The sequence below is a fragment of the Podarcis melisellensis genome, assembly GCF_964234715.1.
Source record: "Podarcis melisellensis genome assembly, chromosome: 14".
Taxonomy (NCBI): Eukaryota; Metazoa; Chordata; class Lepidosauria; order Squamata; family Lacertidae; genus Podarcis; species Podarcis melisellensis.
Window position 1 is genome coordinate 24979636 of NC_138546.1, and position 22346 is coordinate 25001981.

Below are 22346 nucleotides of genomic sequence, written 5' to 3' on the forward strand. Positions count from 1 at the left end.
TCTTATTTTTGCTTTTTCTCTCCAGCCCACACGTTTCTTTCTACTCTTCCAAGTTCAGCAGCAAAAGCATACCATGTAAGAACGCTAGCTAGTGCCCAATCCACTGTGTATATATTTTTTTCTTATCTGAGGGACAGAAGTCTCCACAAGGAGATTGCCCCTCCCACTCATGAGCAACTACACCAACAATGTGTAAACACCTCCATGTTTGTTGGCAGATCCTAGTCTGCATCTACACAGAGTGTAGGCTGGTATAAGTAAGTAAGGAACTCTAGGGAACCCTTGAATGAGGCCGCTCATGGACCGAGGGATAAAAAGGACAGGCCATCTACAGCAATTGACGTCAGCGTATTAAATGAACAACTTTCGCTTCTTCCCTCCACTGGCAGCTGCAAGCAATTATGCTGGGCCACTTTAGAGTTGGTAAGAGGAGAAATCCTAGGTACTGCAACAAGAAAATTGACGTTTATTATCATAAAAGTTCAGAAGTTAAAACTATATACAGCACTTCATGCACAGTTCAAGTGACACAGACATTTAAAACCTGGGTGACAATGACAGCCTCCACAAAGCAAAAAGGTTCAACTGGGGACAGAATCAAGCTGATACTTTGGGTGTTTGAATCCAACTTTCTTCCCCGCAATGAGGCACTGGATCACCCACTCTTGGGTCACCACTGGCAGCTGTAGCGCTTCAGCACATTTCAAGAAAGCTGTTGGGCACGAAGCATCAGTCACCACGACATCAAACACAGCCAGACTCACATCTGTGGAAATAGAAAACAAGAATTGCCCTGTGTGGTCAAACCTTTCCTCCTGCTTGTTCACAGCACCAGGTACTTGATCTTGCTGCCTTTGGAAAAGGATGGATGGCAGCTCCACACAAGGAAAGGGGTGAAGGGAGAAGCAGCCAATCAATTCTTGCCCTGCCTCATCCAACTTCTCAGCAACCCTCAGGAATCGATAAGTTAAAGCAGGCCTCTTTTCTGCACAGGGGGATTGGTATGTCTCAGTGGGCAACGGAGAGCCTCTTGCCAATCTACCCGCCACAGAAACCAGCTGGCTGCCTTCCAGGGCTTGTACCTTTGCTCCATGAGGCAGATTCCTGCAGCTTAACAGAAGCAGCGCCCCCCATCATAAGAATCTCAGACCAGAGCTCCAGGAAGTCCTGCTGCTCACTGGACACCAGAAGCACCTTCAGCTTACTGAAAGGGTTCTCACGGGAGTGCCTAGAAAGAAGCAAAAGTTAGAGGCAGCTCCACTGCAAAGGAACTGGGCATGCCACCCTGTTCCACCTGCCCAGGTGGGTAAGCTGCTCATGGTCCCTCCAACATTCACGGACTTACCAGTCCAGCAACCTCTGCTCCTGCAGGCTATAACCAGTTGGCAACAAATAATTCCGGTAGTTCTGCAGCTGGTTGGCATGACAACTGTCATGGACCCAGACATGAGACACACAGGGGATTCCTCGGGCAAGGCACAGAAAGTAAATCCGGTTGCGGCAGTGTCTGTCTGCTATCAGGAAGCACTGGTAGGCTGCACTGCACTGGACAAAGGAAGTGGAGGCTGAGACCTGGGCTTCCATACAAACACAAAGCCCTGGAAGAGGCTGCAGGTTCAGTATAAAACACCGGGTGTGGTCAAATGCTTATTTGACAACTAGCCAGCCAGGCTAACTGCAAAATGGAAGGCTGAGTACTGGCAGAAGAAGAGAATTGAGAAATGTGCCAATGGAAGGAAAAGAGGCTCTCTCTGCCTCTATTTCAAGCAGCTCCTATCAAGATCTGTCCCATTCCAAGAAGCATCATGGCCAGGCACCTCCTTTTCTCATCCCAGGTCTTGAAAGGAGAACAATTCGGCAATTCCCATTTGACAACCTGTGTGCAGGTGAAGCTGCCACCCGTCACGCACCTGCCTCCCTTGGACCACACCCAGAAAAGCATCCATTTCATCATTAAAAGGAAAACAGCAGCAAAGCACCAACACCCTCTCTAAATAAATCTCCACTGCCAACCTAGGCGATGCTACTTCATGTATCCCCAGCTCTGGCTCCTGACCTGGCTTTCATTGAAGTCCTCCAGGATGAAACCACCTCCAGCTTGCAGCTGCAGTCCAATGTAGTGTTTGTTGTAAGGTGTTACCTCCAAGAAGTCTAGAAAACAGGATGAAGTTAGTGGAGTTAATTCTTTAGCATAAATAGAGCACTACACCTCTTCCCTTGCAAGAGAACTGTGAAACATTTCCACACAATCAAAATCTCAGATTTTATTTCTATTTTAACAGCTGCATGTTGACTTCTTTTAAATGCTTGCTTCTGTCAATTTTTAAGTTAGTATTTTGATTTTTCTTTGTAAACTATGAATTTTGTTAAATAAAGAACATTAAAACAACTGCATTGAAATTCAGTTCCGAGACTAGGAACAGCTATTCACTTTAAAAATTATTCTCCACTGTTCAGTAATGTGCTCTAAGAACTGCTTTTATACTCAACAGAAAATAATACAATTGACAAGAACGTGTGTGCAGCACAGCAGATTATTTAGACATTTAGAGATGCCTAGAGAAACGCAGAAAGGTCTTCACCTAGTGCCAAGAAGACATAAGAGATAGTAGTAACAGATGAGGAAAGTGACCCAAAGGGGTGTGCTATTGCCAAGAAAACCTTCAAGACAGCACCCATGTAATTAAGAGAAGGAGGGGGAACCCAGAGAAGAGCCTTCAGTGATGACCTCAGTACCTGGGCTGGTTCGTTCAGAAGGTGGTGGTCCTTCAAAAATCCAAGCCCCTTGCTGCAAAGGGTTTTAAAAGGTAAGCACCAACACTTGGAGCCATGTTCAGAAATTGACTGTTAAGTTAGTGAAATTATTTTTTGAGCCCTAAAGCGAGCCCCAAATGGTAGCTGTAAGGAGCATGAAAGTTGTAGGAGAGATCTGCAGCTCATTCCCAAATCACTGATTTCTCTTAAAGGGCCACAAGATGGCAAACATGTTCTGCCCCACACTTGGCAATTCCTTATCTTTGGGGCTTCTAGGACCTGGAATAGCAGAAGGCATGACTGCCACCTGGCTCAGCTCCTCAAGTAGCCTTCAAGGGATTTCACAGTCATGTTACCCAACAGCCCTCCTGTGATGTGCTTGCACACTGGCTGGCAAGGTGCAAGGATACAGCCAGTCTTACCAAGTCCCAGGTTAAACTATCCCCTCAATAAACTAACTTTGGAAAGTGCAGTAAGATACTGGCTTGTTGACTTCAAGTTCTTGCTGCCGCACAACTTGCCACTTCCTTAGCCCTTGTAGGCACACCACTATCCTGCAAAGAGGACAGAAACCACAGCTAGCAGAATCCCTACCAGGGATCCTTGGCCAAGCTGCCTTCCTTTGGCCACCATGTGAACAAGATGCTGAACTAGGTGGGCCCCCTTTGGTCCCTTCCTAGTTCTGCCTTCTCTGTCACCACCCTAAATGAGCAATGGCTTAACCAGATTCAGTCAACGAGGGCCACCCTTGCCCCCAACAGCCTCCCTGGAGCAATGGAGCACTCACCTTCCTCTTCGCTGCTCACTGCAGGCTCCTGGCAACTGGAGAGTTTATCTGTGGGGTCGGCCATTGTGAGGAGAAAGGCATAGCCCAGAAAGAGAGTCTTGTTGTGGGGCATAGGCCCCCATCGGTCATCTGGTGCCGGGATATCTCCCAAGTCCCCTCCACTGACAGATGGGCTCACTGCTTCCCTGGAACAGGCAGCCCCTGTGGAGTGAGGGAGGAAAATCAAAGTCCTGTGGCTGCCTCCTGGCAGCAAGTCAGCTGCCTCAACTTAGAATTTCTCTCATGGAGAGGGAGGGGAGCCTTGATCCTCCTGGTGCAAGAGCTCAGCTCCAGCTCCTCTGGTTTGGGAGGAAAGGCTGGAGGAGACCAAGAAGGGAAAGTCTGATCCAGGGAGAAGAGATGCAATACAAGGAGACATCAAACAGTCTGACCTGGCTTTGTAGGGGTTGCCCGCCGCCCTCGTTTGGCAGGGGATCTCTCCTCTTCTGAGGCAACTAGCTTCCTCTTGCTAGACAGCCTGTGCGGGGTCTGGGGGCTCTCAGGCCCCTTGCGGGTGGGTGTTGTGTTGTTGGAGGTGCTGGGGGAGCCAAGGTTGCGCCTTTTCCGCTTTCCTTCCACCAGGTTATCTAGCCCCACAAGGAAAATTTTGTTAGCTCCCACCTCAACACGCAGCAGCACCAAGGCCCCTCTGCATGTTTTCTTCAGGGTAGCAGAAGGAAGTCACTTGCGCCTCTTAAAACTGAAGAGTTTACCCAAGGCCAGCACCCTGCAGCTTCAGCCCTCAATTAAGAGGTTCCTAGGTGTTCCCATTTCTCTCACCCAGACCCACAGGGCAGTTGCCTACAGGCTGCTTACCAAGGCTGATGTCAGCCGCCTTTGTCAGGGGCATGACAGGTTCGTAGGGGCCCAACCCAAATTGCTCTCGGAGCCGATTCCCTTGCTCTAAAGACAAGATGACTGCTCTCCGCCGGTACCACTTCCGCTGGCCCTCCTTCTCAATGCAATAGAACAGCTCCCCAGCCTCCTTCCGGTGCCCCTTCACTACCCCTGCAGCCAAGGCAGAAGGCATCATAAGGGCAGCTCACAGCCTGGGACCCAACTCTCCCCTACCGCCCACCCCAAACACTGCAGGCCCCTTGCCAGCCAGACGAGTTACCTGCGCTGAAGTATTCGTCCTCCGAAAGGGCCGTCACCTCTGTTTCCAGGGGGAGAGGGTCGCACAGCAAGATGTCTTTGCCTGGAACATCACATTCATAGCCATCGTCAAAGCGCAACTTATATTTGACACCCCCTACATCCTGTGTGATAGTCCCAGAGTAGAAGTAGCCATTCGAGGACCACTTTGCCACCACCCGGAGGCCCACAAAGCTGTTCGCAGACGAGGAGGTGGCGGCAGAGGAAAGCTCTGTGCTGGTAGAACCCCCCAGACGCTCTTGCAAGGGGATTTCAGGGGAGATGCTGCGGTCCTGCCCCTTCAAAGGGCGATGCGTGTGGCAGTCCTCTTCTGGCAAGGCTGTGGTTGACAGATCCTCCACAGCTGGCAGGCTGGCCCTGCAGATCCAGGGAGAGAAACAGCTGGAGAAGCTGCAAGGGCCTTTAGCTCTTGCTACTCCACCCCACCAGGGTCACCTCCCTCATCAGCATCAGCTGACCTTCACCACGCTACCTGGCTCCGGCCGATCGTGATGTGAGGCGGCCCCTTCGCCCTCGTCTGCGAGGAGTTGGAGGGGCTCTGCCACTCCTCTGGTTGATCATGCCTTGCGCTTCCTCCTCACACACCCCAGTAACTGCTGCATGGTCAGGCTGGACTGGAGACTGAGGCTGGCTGCCCCCCTTCCTAGGGCTAGGGAAACCAAAGGCAGCATTAACCTCTGCACAGCCAGCCTGCCTGCCAGCCACAATGCCCTGGAGGCCCCACACATGCTCCCAGGGTCATGACACAGAACTGTGGGCACAAAGAATTTATCCCTCGCATTTCAAGGTAAACAGCAAAGCCCAAATAAAGCTGCTCACAAGGCAACCCAACATGATTTGCCGCATTGTTTCCCCAGTTTGAAACATCACTCAATACAACACCAACCTTCAAGTACTTAAGACCTTCTAGACATCAAAAATATTAACTCGCCAACTGTGAATGAATTCAATTTGTTTTAGAACCCATGGCCTTTTAAAAGTATAGCACAGGCTTTCAGTTTGGAATCTGGTTAAACAACACACTGACAGAGTCATATTCATGCCCCACCTGAAACAAAACTCCAAAGAATGCAAAATGGCCTCTCTCTCTTCCACCCTGCTGTTCCCCCAAAGTGAAACCTTCCTCTGATGTCCTTTTCCCAGAGGCCCTGCACCCACCTGAGCTTTCTGACCCCTGGGAAGGCCAAGTCTCCAGGCCCGGCTCCTTGGCAAGGTCTCCCTCCTCTCAGAAGAGTGCCTCCCTGCCCAGAACTTGTCCCACTGTGTGTGACGGACAAGGCACTGCTCCCTCCACTGGACATGCGCTGGAGGCCAGAGGCCTTGGATGAGAAGGAGCTGATGTCACCAAGGTCTCCAGAGGCAAGCGAAGAAGAGCCTCCGGTGCGAGAGGGGGAGACGTCCACCTCGCTCTCCTGGCACTCCATGATGGGGTCCTCTCTCTCCTGAAAGAAAAGCAGACTGGGATTCAAGGGAGGGAGGGAAGGCGCCAGGTGCCAGGTACAAGGGGAGAGATGCCCTAGGACCAGCGCTTTCAGATCCCAAGAGGGATCCATCCACAGGCAAGTCCCTCTCAGCCAGATACATGTAGGGCAGGGCAAAGCTCCCAGAGCAGTGCTCTTCCCACAACAAAACTACTTTCTGACATTCTAAACAGGAAACTCTTTGGGTATCCATCCTGTTAATGCTCAGCTCTATCAGAGAAAGAGGAAGAAAGTGCCGCACCCTTTAGCCACAAGGCATTTTATTCCACTCTCCTCCGCTCAACAAAATAAAATACTTAAATGTAAGGTCAGAACAGGCAAAATGATGTTCTTCTCCCTGGAGAAGGCACTTCAAGCGCCCATCTCAAAAGAGCAGAGCTGAACTGTGGAAGCAAACCCTGACAAAAGCTCGCCTACTCCAAGGTTCCCTACCTACCCAAAGCTCCTTTAAATTTTCAAGAAGCAATTTAAAAATAAAACCTTCCTTAACAGTATTAGCAGCCAGAGAAAACCCAGAGAAATAAGCTGATGGTGAAAACACCCCACACAATGCCTGTCTGATCTTGAAAGAGTCTTGCAGGAAACTCTGGAGTCCAGTTGCAGGAAAGACAGAAAAATGTAAACCTAAACCAAAACACTTAGATATACGCTATGCACATGTAAAAGATTGCATTTTAAAAGTATGGATCAAGCTTAGGTATTGTTCTACAGGGTTTATGATTGCATATATTTTTACAAAGCCTTTAAATTTAAAATGCTGACTATGGAATTGGGTCTTACTGAGTAAAAGCAGAAAAAAATTGCCAGGTGTTCAAGACAGAATTTCAAGTTAGGAGGGCTGCTGGAATATTCTAGAAAGAACTTGAGAATTGGTCTTGAACAGGTTGCTAGGCAACAGAAAAATCTCCCCAGCAACAGGTGCCTTTATTAAGGGCATGTGGTCAATAAAGGTCAGTTAGTGTGTAAATGAACAAAGTTGTAAATGAGTCAGCAATTGAATCTCTGGTCAGATGGCTGTTTTATTAGTTTTATTTGACCGGTGTAATTTTTTTGTAAATAATAAAGATTCTCTGTAAAAGAAACTCTGCTGCAAGTCTTAAAAAGAATACAACGCAAGAGTAGGTGCTCACACGTCAACAACCAGCACCAAATAGGTAATTTGTGATCACAGTGCCTTAAGGTTCACAGGTCCAACACTCAAAGGTGCAAGATAGGGAGCAGGATTTGTGGCTCCAAAATGGCCTGGATGCATATGATACAGTGTGTATTATCAAGTAGGGGACCAATATGGCAAACTCAGAGAAGCAACTGGCAAAGCACAAGAAGCCCTAGGAAACCAATGAAAAGGAGATGGAGGCCTAGAGACAACAAGATCACATGGGATAAGGTCAGAGATTTCCCTTTCTGAGGTCCACACACCCATCTGGCAGCCCAAAGGAACAAGGGCAAGCATGCCCTGTCCGCTACGGGAATGAACATGTGGGGTTCTCCTGCACAGGAGTAGGTAGTGCTCGCAATACCTCTATGGTGGCCAACTGACAACTGCTGGTGTTTGACAACTCATTTTGAGTAACAGGTTTGTCTGGCTTATTTAATCCAAAGGAGAAAGCATTTTATTTGAGTCTTATTCAGTGTTCTCCAAAACAGCAAAATTATTGGTTGGGAAAAGTAGGAAAAATTCTCTTTAAAAAATGCAGAAACAGTTTTCTGAACTGTCCCAGCCTTGACATCTCTCGCCTTACCTCCACTACCTTGCGTTCCACTTCTGCCCCATCCTTGTAGTAGATGTCTGTGATGAGTCGTGTGACAACAGTTCGTACTTCGCGGATGGTCCGTATATGACGCCGGAGGGCTCTGCCTGGGGGCGGGCGAGGCAAATCAAACCCTTCCTCGTGCTGAAGAAAAGAAAAAGGCAGAAAGTTTTCAGAGATTCCTCCACAGCACACTGCTGTTTGGAATGAAAGGGGAACATCACTGTCAGAGGAAAAGGAGACTGCATTATACAGAATTATACAGCGCTGGTCAATCCAGCTCAGTACCATCTGGACACTAACAGGCAACAGCAGCTCTCCACTGTTTCTTAGCTCCAATCCCATCAGCACTCACCACCTGAGCTTGCTATTAGAGGCAGGAACGGCTTTCACAGAGCTGCAAATAGCACATAAAAGGGCAACTAAAAATGGCTTGGTGACAAGGCCTCCTGCAGCACCAGAATTATCCAATAAAAGCAACTGGCAGCAAATGCAGGACATGCCCCAAACTGCATCTGGACAATCATGCCCTCCTGAAATTCACTGTCACAGGACAGGGTCATCACATGCACTTGCAGAAACCATTCACCTATGATGGCAATAGTTTGAGATTTCTTTGTCAGACAGCTCTGCCTGATCGGTTTGACATTTTTACTGTAATTGTACAGTTTTCACCTATATGGCATGTCGTGACATATGAAATAAATGTTTATAAATATATTTAAATATAAATCTCATACAGCCAAACCTCAGCTCCCGAAAACCCAAAAGTAACTGCTCCGGTTTTTGAATGATTTTCGGAAGCTGAACGGTCTTCCGGAACAGATTACGTTCGATAACAGAGGTTTGACTGTATTTATATATAAACAAACAAAGGAAATACGTTCAGAGGCAGGGATAGCCATTGCCACCCTTGTGGGCTTCTCACTAGCACCTGGCTGATCACTACTGCGAGGGGGACTCTGTGGACCTTTGGGCTGACCAATCAAAATGCTTCTCTTGATGAAGCTGCTTCTTCCCACCTTGCTCAGAGTTGGAAAGTCTGGGGGAGGCACATGTGGCAACTGCCACCTCCCACTCTAAAACCTGAGACCAGGAGGTAGTAGATAATCCTTTGCCCTTGCCACAGGCAGCAGCACCTCTCTCCCCCCTCCCCCTTTTCCAAGTACACGATCCAACTCCCTCTCACCTGGTTGTGCTGGGTCCCTGGCGCATGCCCAGCCCTGGCAGGCCTAGATCCATGGTCCTCTTCCACCTGCACTTTAGTGTCCTGCTGTCCAGGCCACAACCCAGCCGTGCTGGTCCCCACCTCCACCTGGCCAGTAGGCACTGTCTGTGTGGCTGCTGACGTGAATTCCGCTGGCCCTCGAAGGAACTCCGCCACAGCCTGCGTCCCCTTGCTGCTGGTGCCAGATTTTGGCATTTGAGCTCCATCATTCCCTGCAGCCACCAGAACGGAAGCTGCCTTTTGGGGGGCCCTCTGTTCTTTTTGCTCCTGAGTTCCTGCTGTTTCAACTTCCATGTCCTCTCCCTCCTCCGCACAACCCACTGTCCGCTTAGCGCTCAAGCCAGAGTCCTGGACTGGTCCACAACCCAGGGGCACAAGCCTTCGCTGGCTTTGCCGGGTTGCAGGTGGCTCCTGCTCCTCCTGGGAACTTGGGAAATTGAACAGGTCACCCCTGAAAGCAATCAGAAAAGCATGAGAGGAGCTCTGCCAGTTCACAATGAATGTCCACCCAAATCTCATCTTCTGTTACCAGCAGGGGCAAGTCAGATGTTCCTAGGGAACCCAGAAGCAGATACAAAGGCAAAGTTCTCCCTTACTAAGAGATAAGCTGATTCTCAGCCTGCAGCCCCATTTGGAATGACTGTGTTGAAAGACCTTTTGTCCATGGCTTTGTCCATGGCTACCCATTTAAGACTAAAAGGGTCTGTGATTTGGAGTCTTCCCTTTAATCCCTCAACATAAACCATCAAGTATGCAGAATTTCATATTGTACAGAGACCGCATAGGCATATTTTTACTTTAGGTGTATTTTTGCTGTTGACAGGTATACCCAATGACTAAGCAAGCCATGCATGCATATGAACACACCCAAAGGGACACAGCATTCAGAAAAATATCCTGCAATCTATCGCATTTGCGTGATGCCAACTGTCCCAATAAGCTGCCTGGCTGTCCAGGAGACCTGCTCAGAAAAAGGATCTTTCAACTGCTGCTGTTTTATAGCCCTCACCCTGCAAGACCAGCTGCCCTGGGACAAACACTGCCCACTGAGCATGTCCTAGTTGTATCCTGCTTGCCTCACAACTGGCAACAGGCCTGGCACAAGCATATGATTCCAACAGGCAGAACTTGGGGTGGCTCAGCAAAGCCAAGACGCACCTTAGCTAGGGGAGGGATTTCCCAGGAGTATCTACTGCACACAGAGGGAAGCAGCACATGGCCTGGGTGTGGGATGTAAAACACAGGAGCAGTCAATTACAACATTCCTAGAGTGTACATGTTTAGACATGGGGAGGGATGTTTGTCCAGCCAGCAGGTAAACTTCCTGGGACAGACTTCCTCCGCATGTGACTAGAGGTGGGTGTGGCCTCACCTGTGCAGGTAACAACAAAAGCACAGGGCAGGGGCAGCCATCTCTCTCTCTCTCTCTCTCCCCTCTTCCTTCGAAGAAGCAACATCTGCTATGCTAAAGATGCCCTCTTGGCTCCCAACTAAGAGAGGAGAAAGAGACTATCTTCTTATAAGATAGATACCAAATGTATATTTCTTTATTAGCCTGTCTGCCTTCTGGGATCCGATTGTGAACAGAATGTGAGTAAACTCTTTTTATATTTTGTAAAGGACTGTGTCGTGTCTTGTATTTTAAGAGGGAATAAAGGGGAAATTACCAGAGTAATTATTATAGAGGTTCTAGCGAACCTGAGCAGACGCTACCGTTGCAAAGCTAAGATAAAGGGGAATGTTTTTACTCTGCTGATATTGGGAACTTGTTAACACAAGTTGGATAAGGATATAATCACACAATATATCCTCTCCTGCATCCCTGAACATTCCCACACTGGGATGAGTTATTAGTTCATGTGGAAGGGAATTTGCGCAGAGACAGCCCTAGAGACAGCACCAGGGAGGCCTTCCATGGACTTGCCTGAATAGTGGACAAGGCAGCTCAGGGCGTTGAGCCTTGTCTTCTTCACGCTGTACTTCACAGACTCGAGTGAAGATGGATGGCACCTTCCGGGAGCTATAGGCAGAAGAGAAAGACAGGCTCAGAAAGTATCAATCCTGCCAAAGGAATAGCTAAGGCCTATGAGCCTGCTAGCAGTGAGGCAACCTGGCCAGTATTTGGTGGCCCCAGAATGCTGGGGCCTCAAGCACCCACAAGGACCTCTAGTTCAGAAAACCCCTCAGATGCCATTAAATACCAACATCCTTCACCTCCCTAGCAGCAGCTACGAGTATCTGGAAGGATGGAGGGAACAAGACACGCTTTCCTGCCCCTCCAAATACCTCTCTGGGGCTCAGCCCTCTCTGACATGGGCAGTTCACCCACGCATGGGGAAAACTGATGAAAGCAGCCCTAGAGATACTGTCAGTCTGGCCCAGTTGGGCCTAAACTGGATGGCAGGAGGATGGCACATAAGCACACACACCCCTTTCCCAGCAGATGCCATTCAGCTCTGTCACAAAGGGCTTAAGTACCAGTACCTGCCTATTACCTGGAAACAACTCCTGTGACAGACCCGTTCTTCTTTTCACTGGATGTGGGCTCTGGGGGCAAAGAGGAAGGCATTAGAAGCATTCTACCCCCTCCCAAACACTTTGGATCAAAAGTCACCACCCAGTTAGCCTTGCCATTTTCTTCACAACTTGCCCAGGACAAGGACCACCTCTTCCTTGCCTAAAGGGCCAGGTTTCTGCAAGTGTTTCCAACAGCACTGCCAAATCAGCCCTTCCCAGGCAGAGATGGAATCATGAGAACTATAAAGACTGCTAGTCAAGTAGTCAGTACTGTTTGGAGTCACTAGTCCAGGGCAGGGGACTATCGCTCCGCAACTGCTCTTGCACTGAATCTCTTACTGTCCAGGCTGAAGGGCAGGGACTCGTCACTCTCTTCCGTCACAGGGGTCACAAGGTTCATGCGCAAGGACAGCTTCCCCTGCTCCTCACAGGCGGCCTCAGCACTCCCTTTGCCACTCTCCTCCATCTCAACAGAGGTCAGAGCACTCTCCACTGTCACATTGTTGGTGCCCTCAGCTGTGACATCGCTGGTTGCTATGGTATTATCCGGGCAGTTTCCAGCCTCTGAAACAAGCAAAGCAAGATGGCAGGTTCACCAACAGCCACCCAGGCTTACTGGAAAGAACCAGCACAGAAAGCCTCTTGACCACCAAGCAGATCGCAGCTCTGCAGCACCAGAATATGCCTTAGCCCTTGGGCCAACTGCTCTAATATCAGAAAGAGACTGAATGAGCTGGGCTCCCAATCCAAGCTATGTGGGTTGTACTTCTGCAAGGGAGCCAAGAAGAATTTGGGCCCTTGAAACCTTGCACCTTCTGGAATTCTGTGAAGGAAGCCACAGCAGCAGTTGGAGCTGCATCCAGATTTGCTTCAGATTATAACAGTGTAGACAGCAACTGTCCACACTTCTCTGCTGCTCCAAGAGCAGAGTCTGTCATTCCCTTTGTGGTCTGTAGCTGCTTCCAAATGGCAGAGGAAGTGGCAGAGCACTTGCTTTGTATGCACAAGGTCCCAGGTTCAATCCCTAGCAGTCCCTCTAGTTAGAGGGATCAGTCAGCTGGTGCTGTGAGATCTTCTTCACACTTGAAGCCCCAGCTGCTGCCAGTCAGATATGACAATAGAGCAAAATGAACAGGCAATATGGCACAATGTAAGGTCATATCTTCCAGGCTCACACCATTCTGGCAATATGTAAACAGCTACCACAGGGCCTCCCTCCCACTGGGGTTTTGCTATACTGATGGCTGCTTGGATCAGTCCCCTCCTTGCTCTCCACCAGCACACACACCTTCTGAAGGCAAAGAGAAGGACGAAAGATGGCCACTTTGGGAAGGCTGGAAGGCAGCTGGTGCCCATCTCTATCACTCACAGAAACCCCACCCCACGTCTCCTACTCACCAATAGGAGTGCTGTGTCGCCTGGGGCCTTTCTTCAGCTGGCCAATGTGAGGTGGTGTGATGCCTGTCAGAGGCTCAATCACATGCTTCTCCTTCAGCAGGGCGAGATGAAAGGGGGTTCCTGGAACAAGGTATTACAACAGACAGGTGGGTAAGCTCACATTCTGCTACTAGGCACCCTCCTTGCCACGAATTCTCGGCAGCTAAATGGTCAGCCAAGGGCCTCAACTGGAAGAAAACAGCATGGCATCACACTACCAGGCAAGGTCATCTTCTTTGGTGATCACTCGTAGCCGCGTAAGATTGTCTTCCATAAACACTATTTTAACAATAATTCCAGAGAGTGAGACCAGGCAAGAAGATTCCTTTGCAAATCCTGTGCCCAGGCCTTACTTCCTGCCATGTGCTGCATAGAGGCTGGTACAAGGCACAGATACTGGAGAAGTCTGTTTTATGTTGTTGTTGTTTTTGGGGGGGGGGGTTAGTTTCTAGTCCAGAAGGTTGAAACCATGGGCAGAGCAAAGCCCAAGTCCCCAGTGCACAAACATTCCAGCTCCTCCCTCCTACACTAAACATATTGTACTCTAGACAGGCACTTACAGAACATGCTGTGCTTCTCTAACAATGTAATCACCGAAAACAGATAACAGTAACTGCTGAAAGATAGCAGGGTGGAGGGTGAGACCTTGCCAGTCATCAAGCCACAGAGAGCACTAGAACGCTGTTCCAACAGCCTGGAAGGCTCTCACTGCAGCTGCAAAGGAGTCTGAGCTGATTAGAATTATGCCTGTACTTCCATTTCTCTTCTGTGAACTGCCCAGAGAGCTCTGGCTATTAGGCAGTCCACATATGTACTTAATAAGCAATAAATAAGGTAGCATTTAAAAGCCAACAGGCCAATGCAGCCTCTGTGAGAACAGATGCAATGCATCCTTCACACACCAGACAGGCACAGAGGCAGGAAGGGAACAGCCTCCATCTCAGTCTATGTGTATCATGCACTTTGGCAACCACTAGAGAGTATTTCAAGGAAAGAACTCACACAATAGAGCAGAGGGATAGGGAGAGGAGGGGGCAAGAGAAATTATCTTCTTCAGCTGCAAAAGGCTATTCTCCTTTCTCTCTCAGCCACATTGGCTCAAGCCTAGGCAGCCTGGGTCACTCCACAGGGATGCTTTCCAATGATGCAATTCTACTGCTGCTCTTACTCTCCAGAACCACTTACCGCTGGGCAGGCTAGCAGGTGGCTCAGGACCCCTCTGGCACAGCTGCACCTCTCTCTCCAGCCCACATGGCTTCTGCTGGATCTCCCTCTGGTCCTCTGCACTCTCAGGATGGGATCCCTCTTCCAAAGTCACTGCTGGTGCTTTCTCCTTCCCAGGCAAGGGCCCCAGCTCTGAATCTTCCCTTGCAGTAACTGATGGGCTCCCTGGAAGGGCAGCAGACTTCCTACTGCCTTGCTCTGGAGGTGCTGCTGATGCTTGGCTCTCTGCAGTTTCATCCTCCTTGGCTGTTGTTGGCACACTGCTCCCTTCCTCCTGGGGGGGCAGCAGTGGCAAGCTCTCCTCCTCCTCCAGCACACTTCCCAAGTTGCTTCTGCCTGGAGAGATGGCAGCAGGCAGCCCCACTCCAGGGGCAACACTGGACCTCCCCTGGGACCTGCTTCCCTCCAGCTCTGCTTGGGAGTCAGAGAGCTTCAGTGTCACCCCAGGGCCGATCCTCAGGGAAGCCTCCTCCTTGGAGTCTTCCAAGGGGTCTTTTAAGTTTCCTGGATCTGGGTGTGCAGGCTCTCCAGCTGCCTGGAGCACATTCTCAGAGTCTTCTCTGGCTGCAGCAGGTTCCACATGCTGGTCCACCTTTTCTTCCTGAGAGTGAGTCAAGTGAAGGCAAGACCTTTCGTCCCTCAGCAGCTCAGCTTCTTCTTGCACTTCACCAGGCGTTTCTGGGACAGCTTCACATTCTGGCTCCTGAGACCCCTGGCACAAGAGGTGGCCCTGACTTGCAAGGTCATCTCCAACTTGGGCAGTGGAACCTCTTCCTGCAGGCTGCCCAGTTGAGGAATGGCTGTCCTCATTAAACTGCTGCTGCTCGCTACATCTACCATCCAAGCCAAGCTTCTCCACTGGAGGACCATGAGCTTCCATGGCTGTTTCCTCAGGCTGCACAGCCTCAGTGGACTGGCTGCACTCACTAGCAGACAGCGCCAATAGGCAGGCCTCACCCAAGGGCCATGACAAGGGGCCCTCCACAACAGATGCAGGTGCCTCAGGGACTTCAGAGCTGTCTGCTGGCAAACTGATACCACAATCATCTCCTTTCTCTGTCTGTGCCTCAGGCCCTTTCTCTAAGCTTGGAGTTGGGAGGAAAGTGTCCTAAAACAGGGGGAAACACAAATATATTGGAATATGACAGCTCCACACCTGAGATTCTGCAACCAGGCCAGCTCTCAAGAGAACCAGAAGTAATTCTTGACACTGCAACCAAGACACACCAGCAGGGCAATCACAAAGCAAGATGCTTCATAAAGTATTGTTTCCTGTTTTCCACAACCAACATGGTGGCCAGGAGATTTGCCCTTCTATACACAAAGCCAGGCTAACGCTTTGTGAATGTCTCGAAAATCCTATGACAAAAAAGCACAAGTGAAGGAAAGGATTGTCAAACTGTAGGGCAAGAGGCGTGGGGGCCTCCTTACTTCTACCAAGGATGAACACAGCACAGAGAAGACCAGTCTCAGTGCTGGGCACCTTCTGACCACTCACATGGGAGAAATCTGGTTGTGATGGTATGGGAGTGAATGCTGGAGTAAAAGCTGGCGCATCTTGAGCGACAGGTGTAGAGGACTGAGGAAGACCTGGAGTCTGAGTGTCCTTTGGCTCTTCTTCTTGCTTCCCTTCTTCTCCTCCTCCTCCTGTTGCTGCTGCTGCAACAGAAGATGGTGAATAAATTAACGTTATTGCCTAAGTAGAGGAGGACAGCCTTATTTCTGCTGCTGGAGCAGAACACCTCATTGCCAAAAAAGCTGAAGGGCACCAACTGGCCCTCTGCACCCCTCTTTCAGTGCTCAAAAAGAGGAGGGGCCTCCACATTCGCTCAGAAATGAAAGAAAAGAAACCTGGGTCACCATTAAAGGTAAAGGTACCCCTGCCCGTACGGGCCAGTCTTGACAGACTCTGGGGTTGTGCGCCCATTTCACTTAAGAGGCCAGGGGCCAGCGCTGTCCGGAGACACTTCCGGGTCACGTGGCCAGCGTGACATCGCTGCTCTGGCGAGCCAGAGCCGCACACGGAAACGCCGTTTACCTTCCCGCTGGTAAGCGGTCCCTATTTATCTACTTGCACCCGGAGGTGCTTTCGAACTGCTAGGTTGGCAGGCGCTGGGAACGAGCAGCAGGAGCGCATCCCGCCGCAGGGATTCGAACCGCCGACCTTTCGATCGGCAAGTCCTAGGCACTGAGGCTTTAACCCACAGCGCCACCTGCGTCCAATTACCAAGTTGTTTTTTTGAACACCATAGCTTGGGCCAAGGGCTACCAAGGCCTCCAGCAGAAAGAGTTGACGTACCTTCTGTTCCCTGTTCTGTTGGGCTTCTTGGAATGATGAGGGGTACAGAATGTGAGATGCCAAGAGATGGCGTAGGAAGGCCTGAAGCACAACTACAGAGAAAAAGAGAACACTCGGTTGCCTCACTGTCTGCATATGCAAGGTCACAAGAAAAAAGCAAATGAGCTAATCTATTCCGGAGATCTGAAGGCCAAAGCCAAGGCTCAGCTCACAGGCACAGACCACATTTGTACCTCCCACTGAACATGAAACACAAGCAGCGCTCGGTTGTGTGCCTCATCAGGGAACAGAAAGGAGAAAAGGGAAGGCAACAAAGACCAACGATCACAGAAGGAGTAGAGGCAAAGAAAGCTCAGTTACTTTGAAAGGTGGACACAATTACGACACTATCAATGAAAGCATAAGTGCCAATCAATACAGGGATAACCAACTGCACAACTGACTCAATTAGTGAATTCAGGAGGCAAGGAAGTAATAAGTGGAACATCAATGAGCCGAGAAGGAAAAAGGTCATAGTGGAAGAGCACCTTCTTCATATGAGGAAGGCCCAAGGTTCAATTCCGGGTTGCATTTCCAAGCACGGCTGGGAATGCCCCCCATCTGAAATCCTGGAAAGCTTCTGCCAGTCAGTGTGAGCAATACTGAGCTAGATGGACCTGACTCAGTGTAAGGCAGCTTCCTAGAAGCAATTATTCAGGGAAACAGGTAACAAAAACAACCTGAGCAGGCTTGTTACTTACATGGAAAGAGGTCCCTGTCCAGAGAGATGAAGGACATGCAGAGAATCGGCAGGAGTGCACACTGGAGAATTTGCTGCTTCCACTCTGGACACAGCACTGTCACCATCTGGAACAAGGGCAATTAAAATTAACAAAACCATTTAGCAGTTTTGTCAAGCAACCAAATGGACACTGCCTTGAAAATCTGTCTCCCACTGCATCGATCTTTTCCCTATATCAGAGTCAATTTTAATACCTTGTTGCAACTACTCAAAATTGCAGAAGATCACCCACAATTTGTGGTGTGCAAAAATATGACTGTAGTATTGGAAGACACAAGATTTGCCCACCTTGGAAGAATGGCAGACGCAATTGATAGACTACATGGAATTGGCAGAAATGACTGGCAGAATCCGAGACATGGGAGAAGAACAAACAGAAGAAGAATGGAAGAAATTTAAAGATTATCTGCAAAAACATTGTAAATTATTTGAATGTTAAAGTAATGCAGGATAGTGAGACAGTGTGGCATTAATGACAAAACTGAAAGGAATGTGCAAAGATGGCTTATGAGCAACAAGTAAAGAAACATAGTTAAATTAATCAAATGTTGGGGGATTAGAAGACAAGTGGACAGCAGTGGGAATGGTTAATTTAAAAGAAATTAAGAAATATTAAAATTAGTCAAAATAAAGGAAGAATTTGCTGATTGGAAGTCAGGAAAGTAAGCTATATGAAATTAAGAATTGAACTTATATATTTTTGTTTGGTTGGTGTGTTTTCTTTTATCGTTTGTTGTTTGTTGTTGTGTTATCTTATTTTGTTTGTTACTATAAATCTGTTGAAATTTTAATAAAAATCTTTAAAAACAAAAAAACAAAAATATGACTGTAAATTTAAGTAAACCCAACATGGATGGAAAATGATTTACATTCCTCAGCAACACCATCAAATATTGATCGGTTGAGATTTTCCCAGAGAGCTGCTATCTCTAAATCTAGAGAAATTTATTCCTGGGCACCTGATTGGCCACTGTTGGAAGGGCAAATGGTATGTCCTTCAGCCACAGTGGCAGCTGGCAGGTTTTAATGCTGTCACCAAAGAATGATTTTGCATATTTGCCTGAAAACTAGAACTCTCAGGGTGCTGCACGCAAGTCAGCAATGCAACTGATGAGCTACATTTTGAGCAGCCCATGCTAGAATCTGACAGCCCTGTACAACTTGTTCAGCATTAGTTATCTGTGCCACTACATATTCAAAGCCATCTGCACAAACAAAAGAGGCAAAATTTGAAGAATTCAAAACACTGAGGCATTTTCAAAATGCAGCAACAGCAAAGGGTGACAGAGAAACACATCCGTTGAAAAGGCAACTTTATCAGTGCCACTGGAATTCCCATCATCCACAAAGCAACTGCCTACCATTCCTCCCACAGCAACTGTGTGCTGTGCATAGGAGACATACCCTAATCTGTCTATGTGGTCCCATGAACCTATGTAGCACTATCTATATAGTAATCAAGTAGGAAACCTTCCTTTGCTATTAGGATAGGCAGAGCTTCAGCAAACTGCACCTGCTTCCCCCTCATGGGTTGCAGGGGTCACGGCACAGGCATGCAGTCTCTTTTCACCTGTTTTGCTGCTCTGGCCAAACATGTCCTCCTGAGTAGATAAGATATCAGCATCCTGTGTATGCCACCCAGAGGGATCCGTCCCTTGTGGCCTTCTGTCAAGTGGATGGCAGGCAGAGGTTGGACTCCTTGCAGGTTCTTTATGGAACTGCAGAATTTTTGGGGTGCTGCTGGGAACATAAGTGTAATCAATATTCCCCAGGGTATCATTGTTTATATTTGTTGCCTGCTCTTCACTGTAAGGCCCCAGGGTGGACTACATCTTGAGAAAAATAATACAACAAGCTGAAAGAATGCCACACAAATAAGCTGATAGCTTCCCTGGGGATTAAAAACAGGACCCAAAGCATGCACAGAACTTGGGGAGTGGAGGAATGTTTGCTTTTGTGTTGAGCTTTGCCAAAGGTGCAAACAGAACTTTGCTGCTGGGCCTGAAAAATACCAGTGGGAATGGCTATAAGCTACTCCACTATTTCTTTAGGTAATGCAAAAGAGAAAAAAGTCAGGGAACTTTTTTCTCATTCAAATGAGGTTTAGTAAGAGTGCCAGCAGCACCTTGATGCAACCCCCTCCTGCAAAATCCCAATGGGAAGGCCTGTCCCTTCTTTCTTTCCTTCTTGGCCAGCAGGCAACAGCAAGGCTCCTCCAATACTTTTAGCCAAATCCCAACTAACAGGAATGAAAATATCTTTCCTTCACAAAGAACAAGGCAGAAAAGTAGTAGCAGCTTCTCTCCTACCAGCAGCAGGAATGTTCAGCACATGTGTGACAGCAAGAAGGACTTCATGGAACCACATGTGCTTCACAGCTGGTTTAATGGGCAAAGAAACTGCACCCCCTACAGAGAGGGCAAGCTCTCCATGCCCCCTTTCCTGAAAGTTCAACCATGCAAAAAGTTAGCCAACAAGTATGAGAGGTGAAAGCAGATATTTACCTATCAGGAGAGTCACTCTCAGACTTTGTCACTTCATCTGGATCTGCATGCAGAGCAGAAAAGGCATCAGGAATTGGTGCTTCACTTGAAATACCAGAGCACAACTGCACTATGTTGCATTCTAAGGGCTTTTCCAGAGAATTACTAAATCTGATTTTGATCTAGGTGCTAAGTCAAAATCTGCTTGGATTCCCTGTATGACCTATGATCTATTATGGGCTTTGGTTTTTTTTGCTAGTTTTATATGTATTTTATTGTTAATTTTATTATGTACACTGCTAAGATTGCACCTAACTTAAATTAATGAACCTAGATCACTCATGTCTACTAATTTCAATGGGTCTATTCAGAGTAGTACTAACAATGGATACAACTCAATGTTAGTTTAGAAGACAATCTCTAATGGAGAAGACAACAAGATAGCAGTGAGTGCCAACCCAAAAGATACTTACTTACTCACATCCAACCACAATCCAAGCAGCATTACTATCTTCAAAAGATTTAGGAACATAAGAAGCTGCCTGATATGTGATCAGATTATTTGCCCCCCCTAGTCTGGGACAGTCTATTCTGAGAGCAGCTTCCCAGGGCTCAAGCTCAGTCAGGCTCCCTTGTTTCTGCTTGCAAACTACATGCTCTACCACTGGCAGCTACAGTCCCTCAAGTGCCTTGCAGGGATACTGTATACAAAAGTACTGTTACTCCAGAGACTCAGTTTATTGGTAAGTACTAGGAGAAAAGAACTGTAAGGCTCCCATCTGTAACCCAGAGGCAGCCAATCCATCCAGCTGCAGAAAAGTGGGAAGGGGGAGTAACTGGCCTGTCTCTATCCCAGTTTGTTGTAAGAATAATATGTTTAAAACCTGGTGCCTGAGCTTGCTTTCCCCCACTCACCCCACTGCCCAATGCATGTCTTTTAGACTGTATGCCCAAGGGAAGGGACCGCTTACTTTGTAAGCCATTCTGGAAGCTTTTGCCATCTACATTGTAAACTGGGTAAAATGTTCTTCAAACGAATGAATGAACAAGTAAGGATGGTTTAAAAGAAAGAAGGTTCTGTTTGGGCCCAAAGTCCTTTTGAGGCAGTGTGAGTAGTATAACAGAAGAGTTGGAGTGAAGTTTTCCTATCCCAGAGGAAAGGGCTGCTCAGCTAAAGACTCAAGAGCCCCCACTTCACCTACCGCCTTTGGAATCCTCCTCCTTCTCCTCTTCTTCCAAGGCCACTTTGGGTTGCAGCTGCTCCTTATCACTAACCACACTAGCTGTGGAGTCTCCTTCAAGGTTCTGGCTCTGGGAGAGCTCCAAAACACCGAAGCCCAGCTGTGACATGCCTGATTCTAGCATCAGAAGATAAGAACTTCCTCAGCACATGTGGAAGGGCTCCAGCATCCAAAGGGAGGAAATGGGCCTGGCCCACAACCCCTCCCTCTCCCACCCCGCCAAGGTTACTTGTGAATCCAAGAGGGCTGCAGAACAGTCAGGAGGGGACCCCGACCCCCCCCCCACCGTTCAAGGACAGCCTCCAGCGAGAACAGGCGACGGCCTATGCAGCCCCCCCCCAACCACGGGGCTGGATTCTCAGCAATGGCGAAGGGGCAGCCCCCAAGGGCCGATCCCAGCAGCAGCAGGCGGAGTAGGCCACTTACCTTCCGCGCAGAGCGAGCCCGGTGCAGCAGCAGCGTCGCCACCGTGGGGGTCGTCCGCCGCCCTGCAAGGGAGACAAGCAACGTCTCAGAGGGGTCAAGCAGGCCGAAAGCCCGCCCGCGGAGAAGGAATGGCGGTGCCCACCTGGTGTTCCTGGCGAGCGGCGGCGGCAGCTGCTCCAAGACCTGGCTGAGGAGGGCGCGGGGCGAGTCGGAGGCCGGCAGCGAAGGCGGCAAGGGAGCGGGCCCAGAGCCCCCGGCGGGACCCCGCTCAGCCCCCTCACAGCCCCGGCCCTCCTCCTGCTGCTCCTCCGGGCCTCCTCCTGCCGCCTTCGCTCCCGGAACGACCCGCGGCCCATCCGTCTCGTCCTCCGCCCCTGGTCGCTGCCACCTCCTCTTCAGGCCGGGCAGGGCCTGCGGCTCCTCGCCGTCGTCCTGGGCGGAGTCCGGCTCCGGCTGCGAGTCCTCCACCAGCAGGCAGGGCGCCGACGGGCAGAAGCCCAAGTCCAGCGGGCTCCCCGCGGGGTCCATCCTGCGCCAGGCGGAGAAGGAGGCCTCTCGGAGGGGAGGACGGGGGGTCGCGTGAGCTGCGAATCCTCCCCCAACAGACACAGAGGCGAGCGAGCGCGCACAGGCAAAAAAAAAAGGCGGGGAGCGAGCGCACGCGCGAGAAGAACGCCTTGCCCCGCCCCCTCGGGCGTTCGCGCGGAGGCTCCGGCCGGCCACGCTGCAGGCCCCGCCCCCAC

The 22346-nt window shown here is 49.4% G+C and overlaps 1 protein-coding gene across 1 annotated transcript; it reads right to left on the reverse strand.

Annotated features, from left to right (window-relative positions):
* Positions 1-443: 443 nt before the first annotated feature.
* Positions 444-22234, reverse strand: TP53BP1 (tumor protein p53 binding protein 1). The gene is made up of 25 exons (XM_081888284.1): positions 21746-22234; positions 21604-21665; positions 21139-21294; positions 19958-20000; positions 19024-19193; positions 17413-17518; positions 16673-16764; positions 15872-16032; positions 14335-15481; positions 13111-13230; positions 12052-12276; positions 11691-11742; positions 11120-11215; positions 9157-9646; positions 7959-8111; positions 5894-6177; positions 5208-5384; positions 4698-5092; positions 4397-4588; positions 3973-4167; positions 3542-3742; positions 2057-2151; positions 1346-1545; positions 1083-1228; positions 444-766 (listed from the first exon to the last, which is right to left on the reverse strand). Exons 1-25 carry the CDS (start codon positions 22129-22131, stop codon positions 582-584), a joined length of 5529 nt encoding a protein of 1842 aa, XP_081744410.1. The 5' UTR covers positions 22132-22234; the 3' UTR covers positions 444-581.
* Positions 22235-22346: the final 112 nt, after the last annotated feature.

What these genes read in the sequence shown, in the direction of transcription:
- TP53BP1 (XM_081888284.1), bottom strand. Translation starts at nt 22,131, where the DNA reads ATGGACCCCGCGGGGAGCCCGCTGGACTTGGGCTTCTGCCCGTCGGCG. An exon ending in CCGCTCGCCAGGAACACCAG is followed by an intron (nt 21,666 to 21,745) that starts GTGGGCACCGCC and finishes TCTCCCTTGCAG; the next exon opens with GGCGGCGGACGACCCCCACG. An exon ending in GCGACACAGCACTCCTATTG is followed by an intron (nt 12,277 to 13,110) that starts GTGAGTAGGAGA and finishes TGCTTGTTTCAG; the next exon opens with AGGCTGGAAACTGCCCGGAT.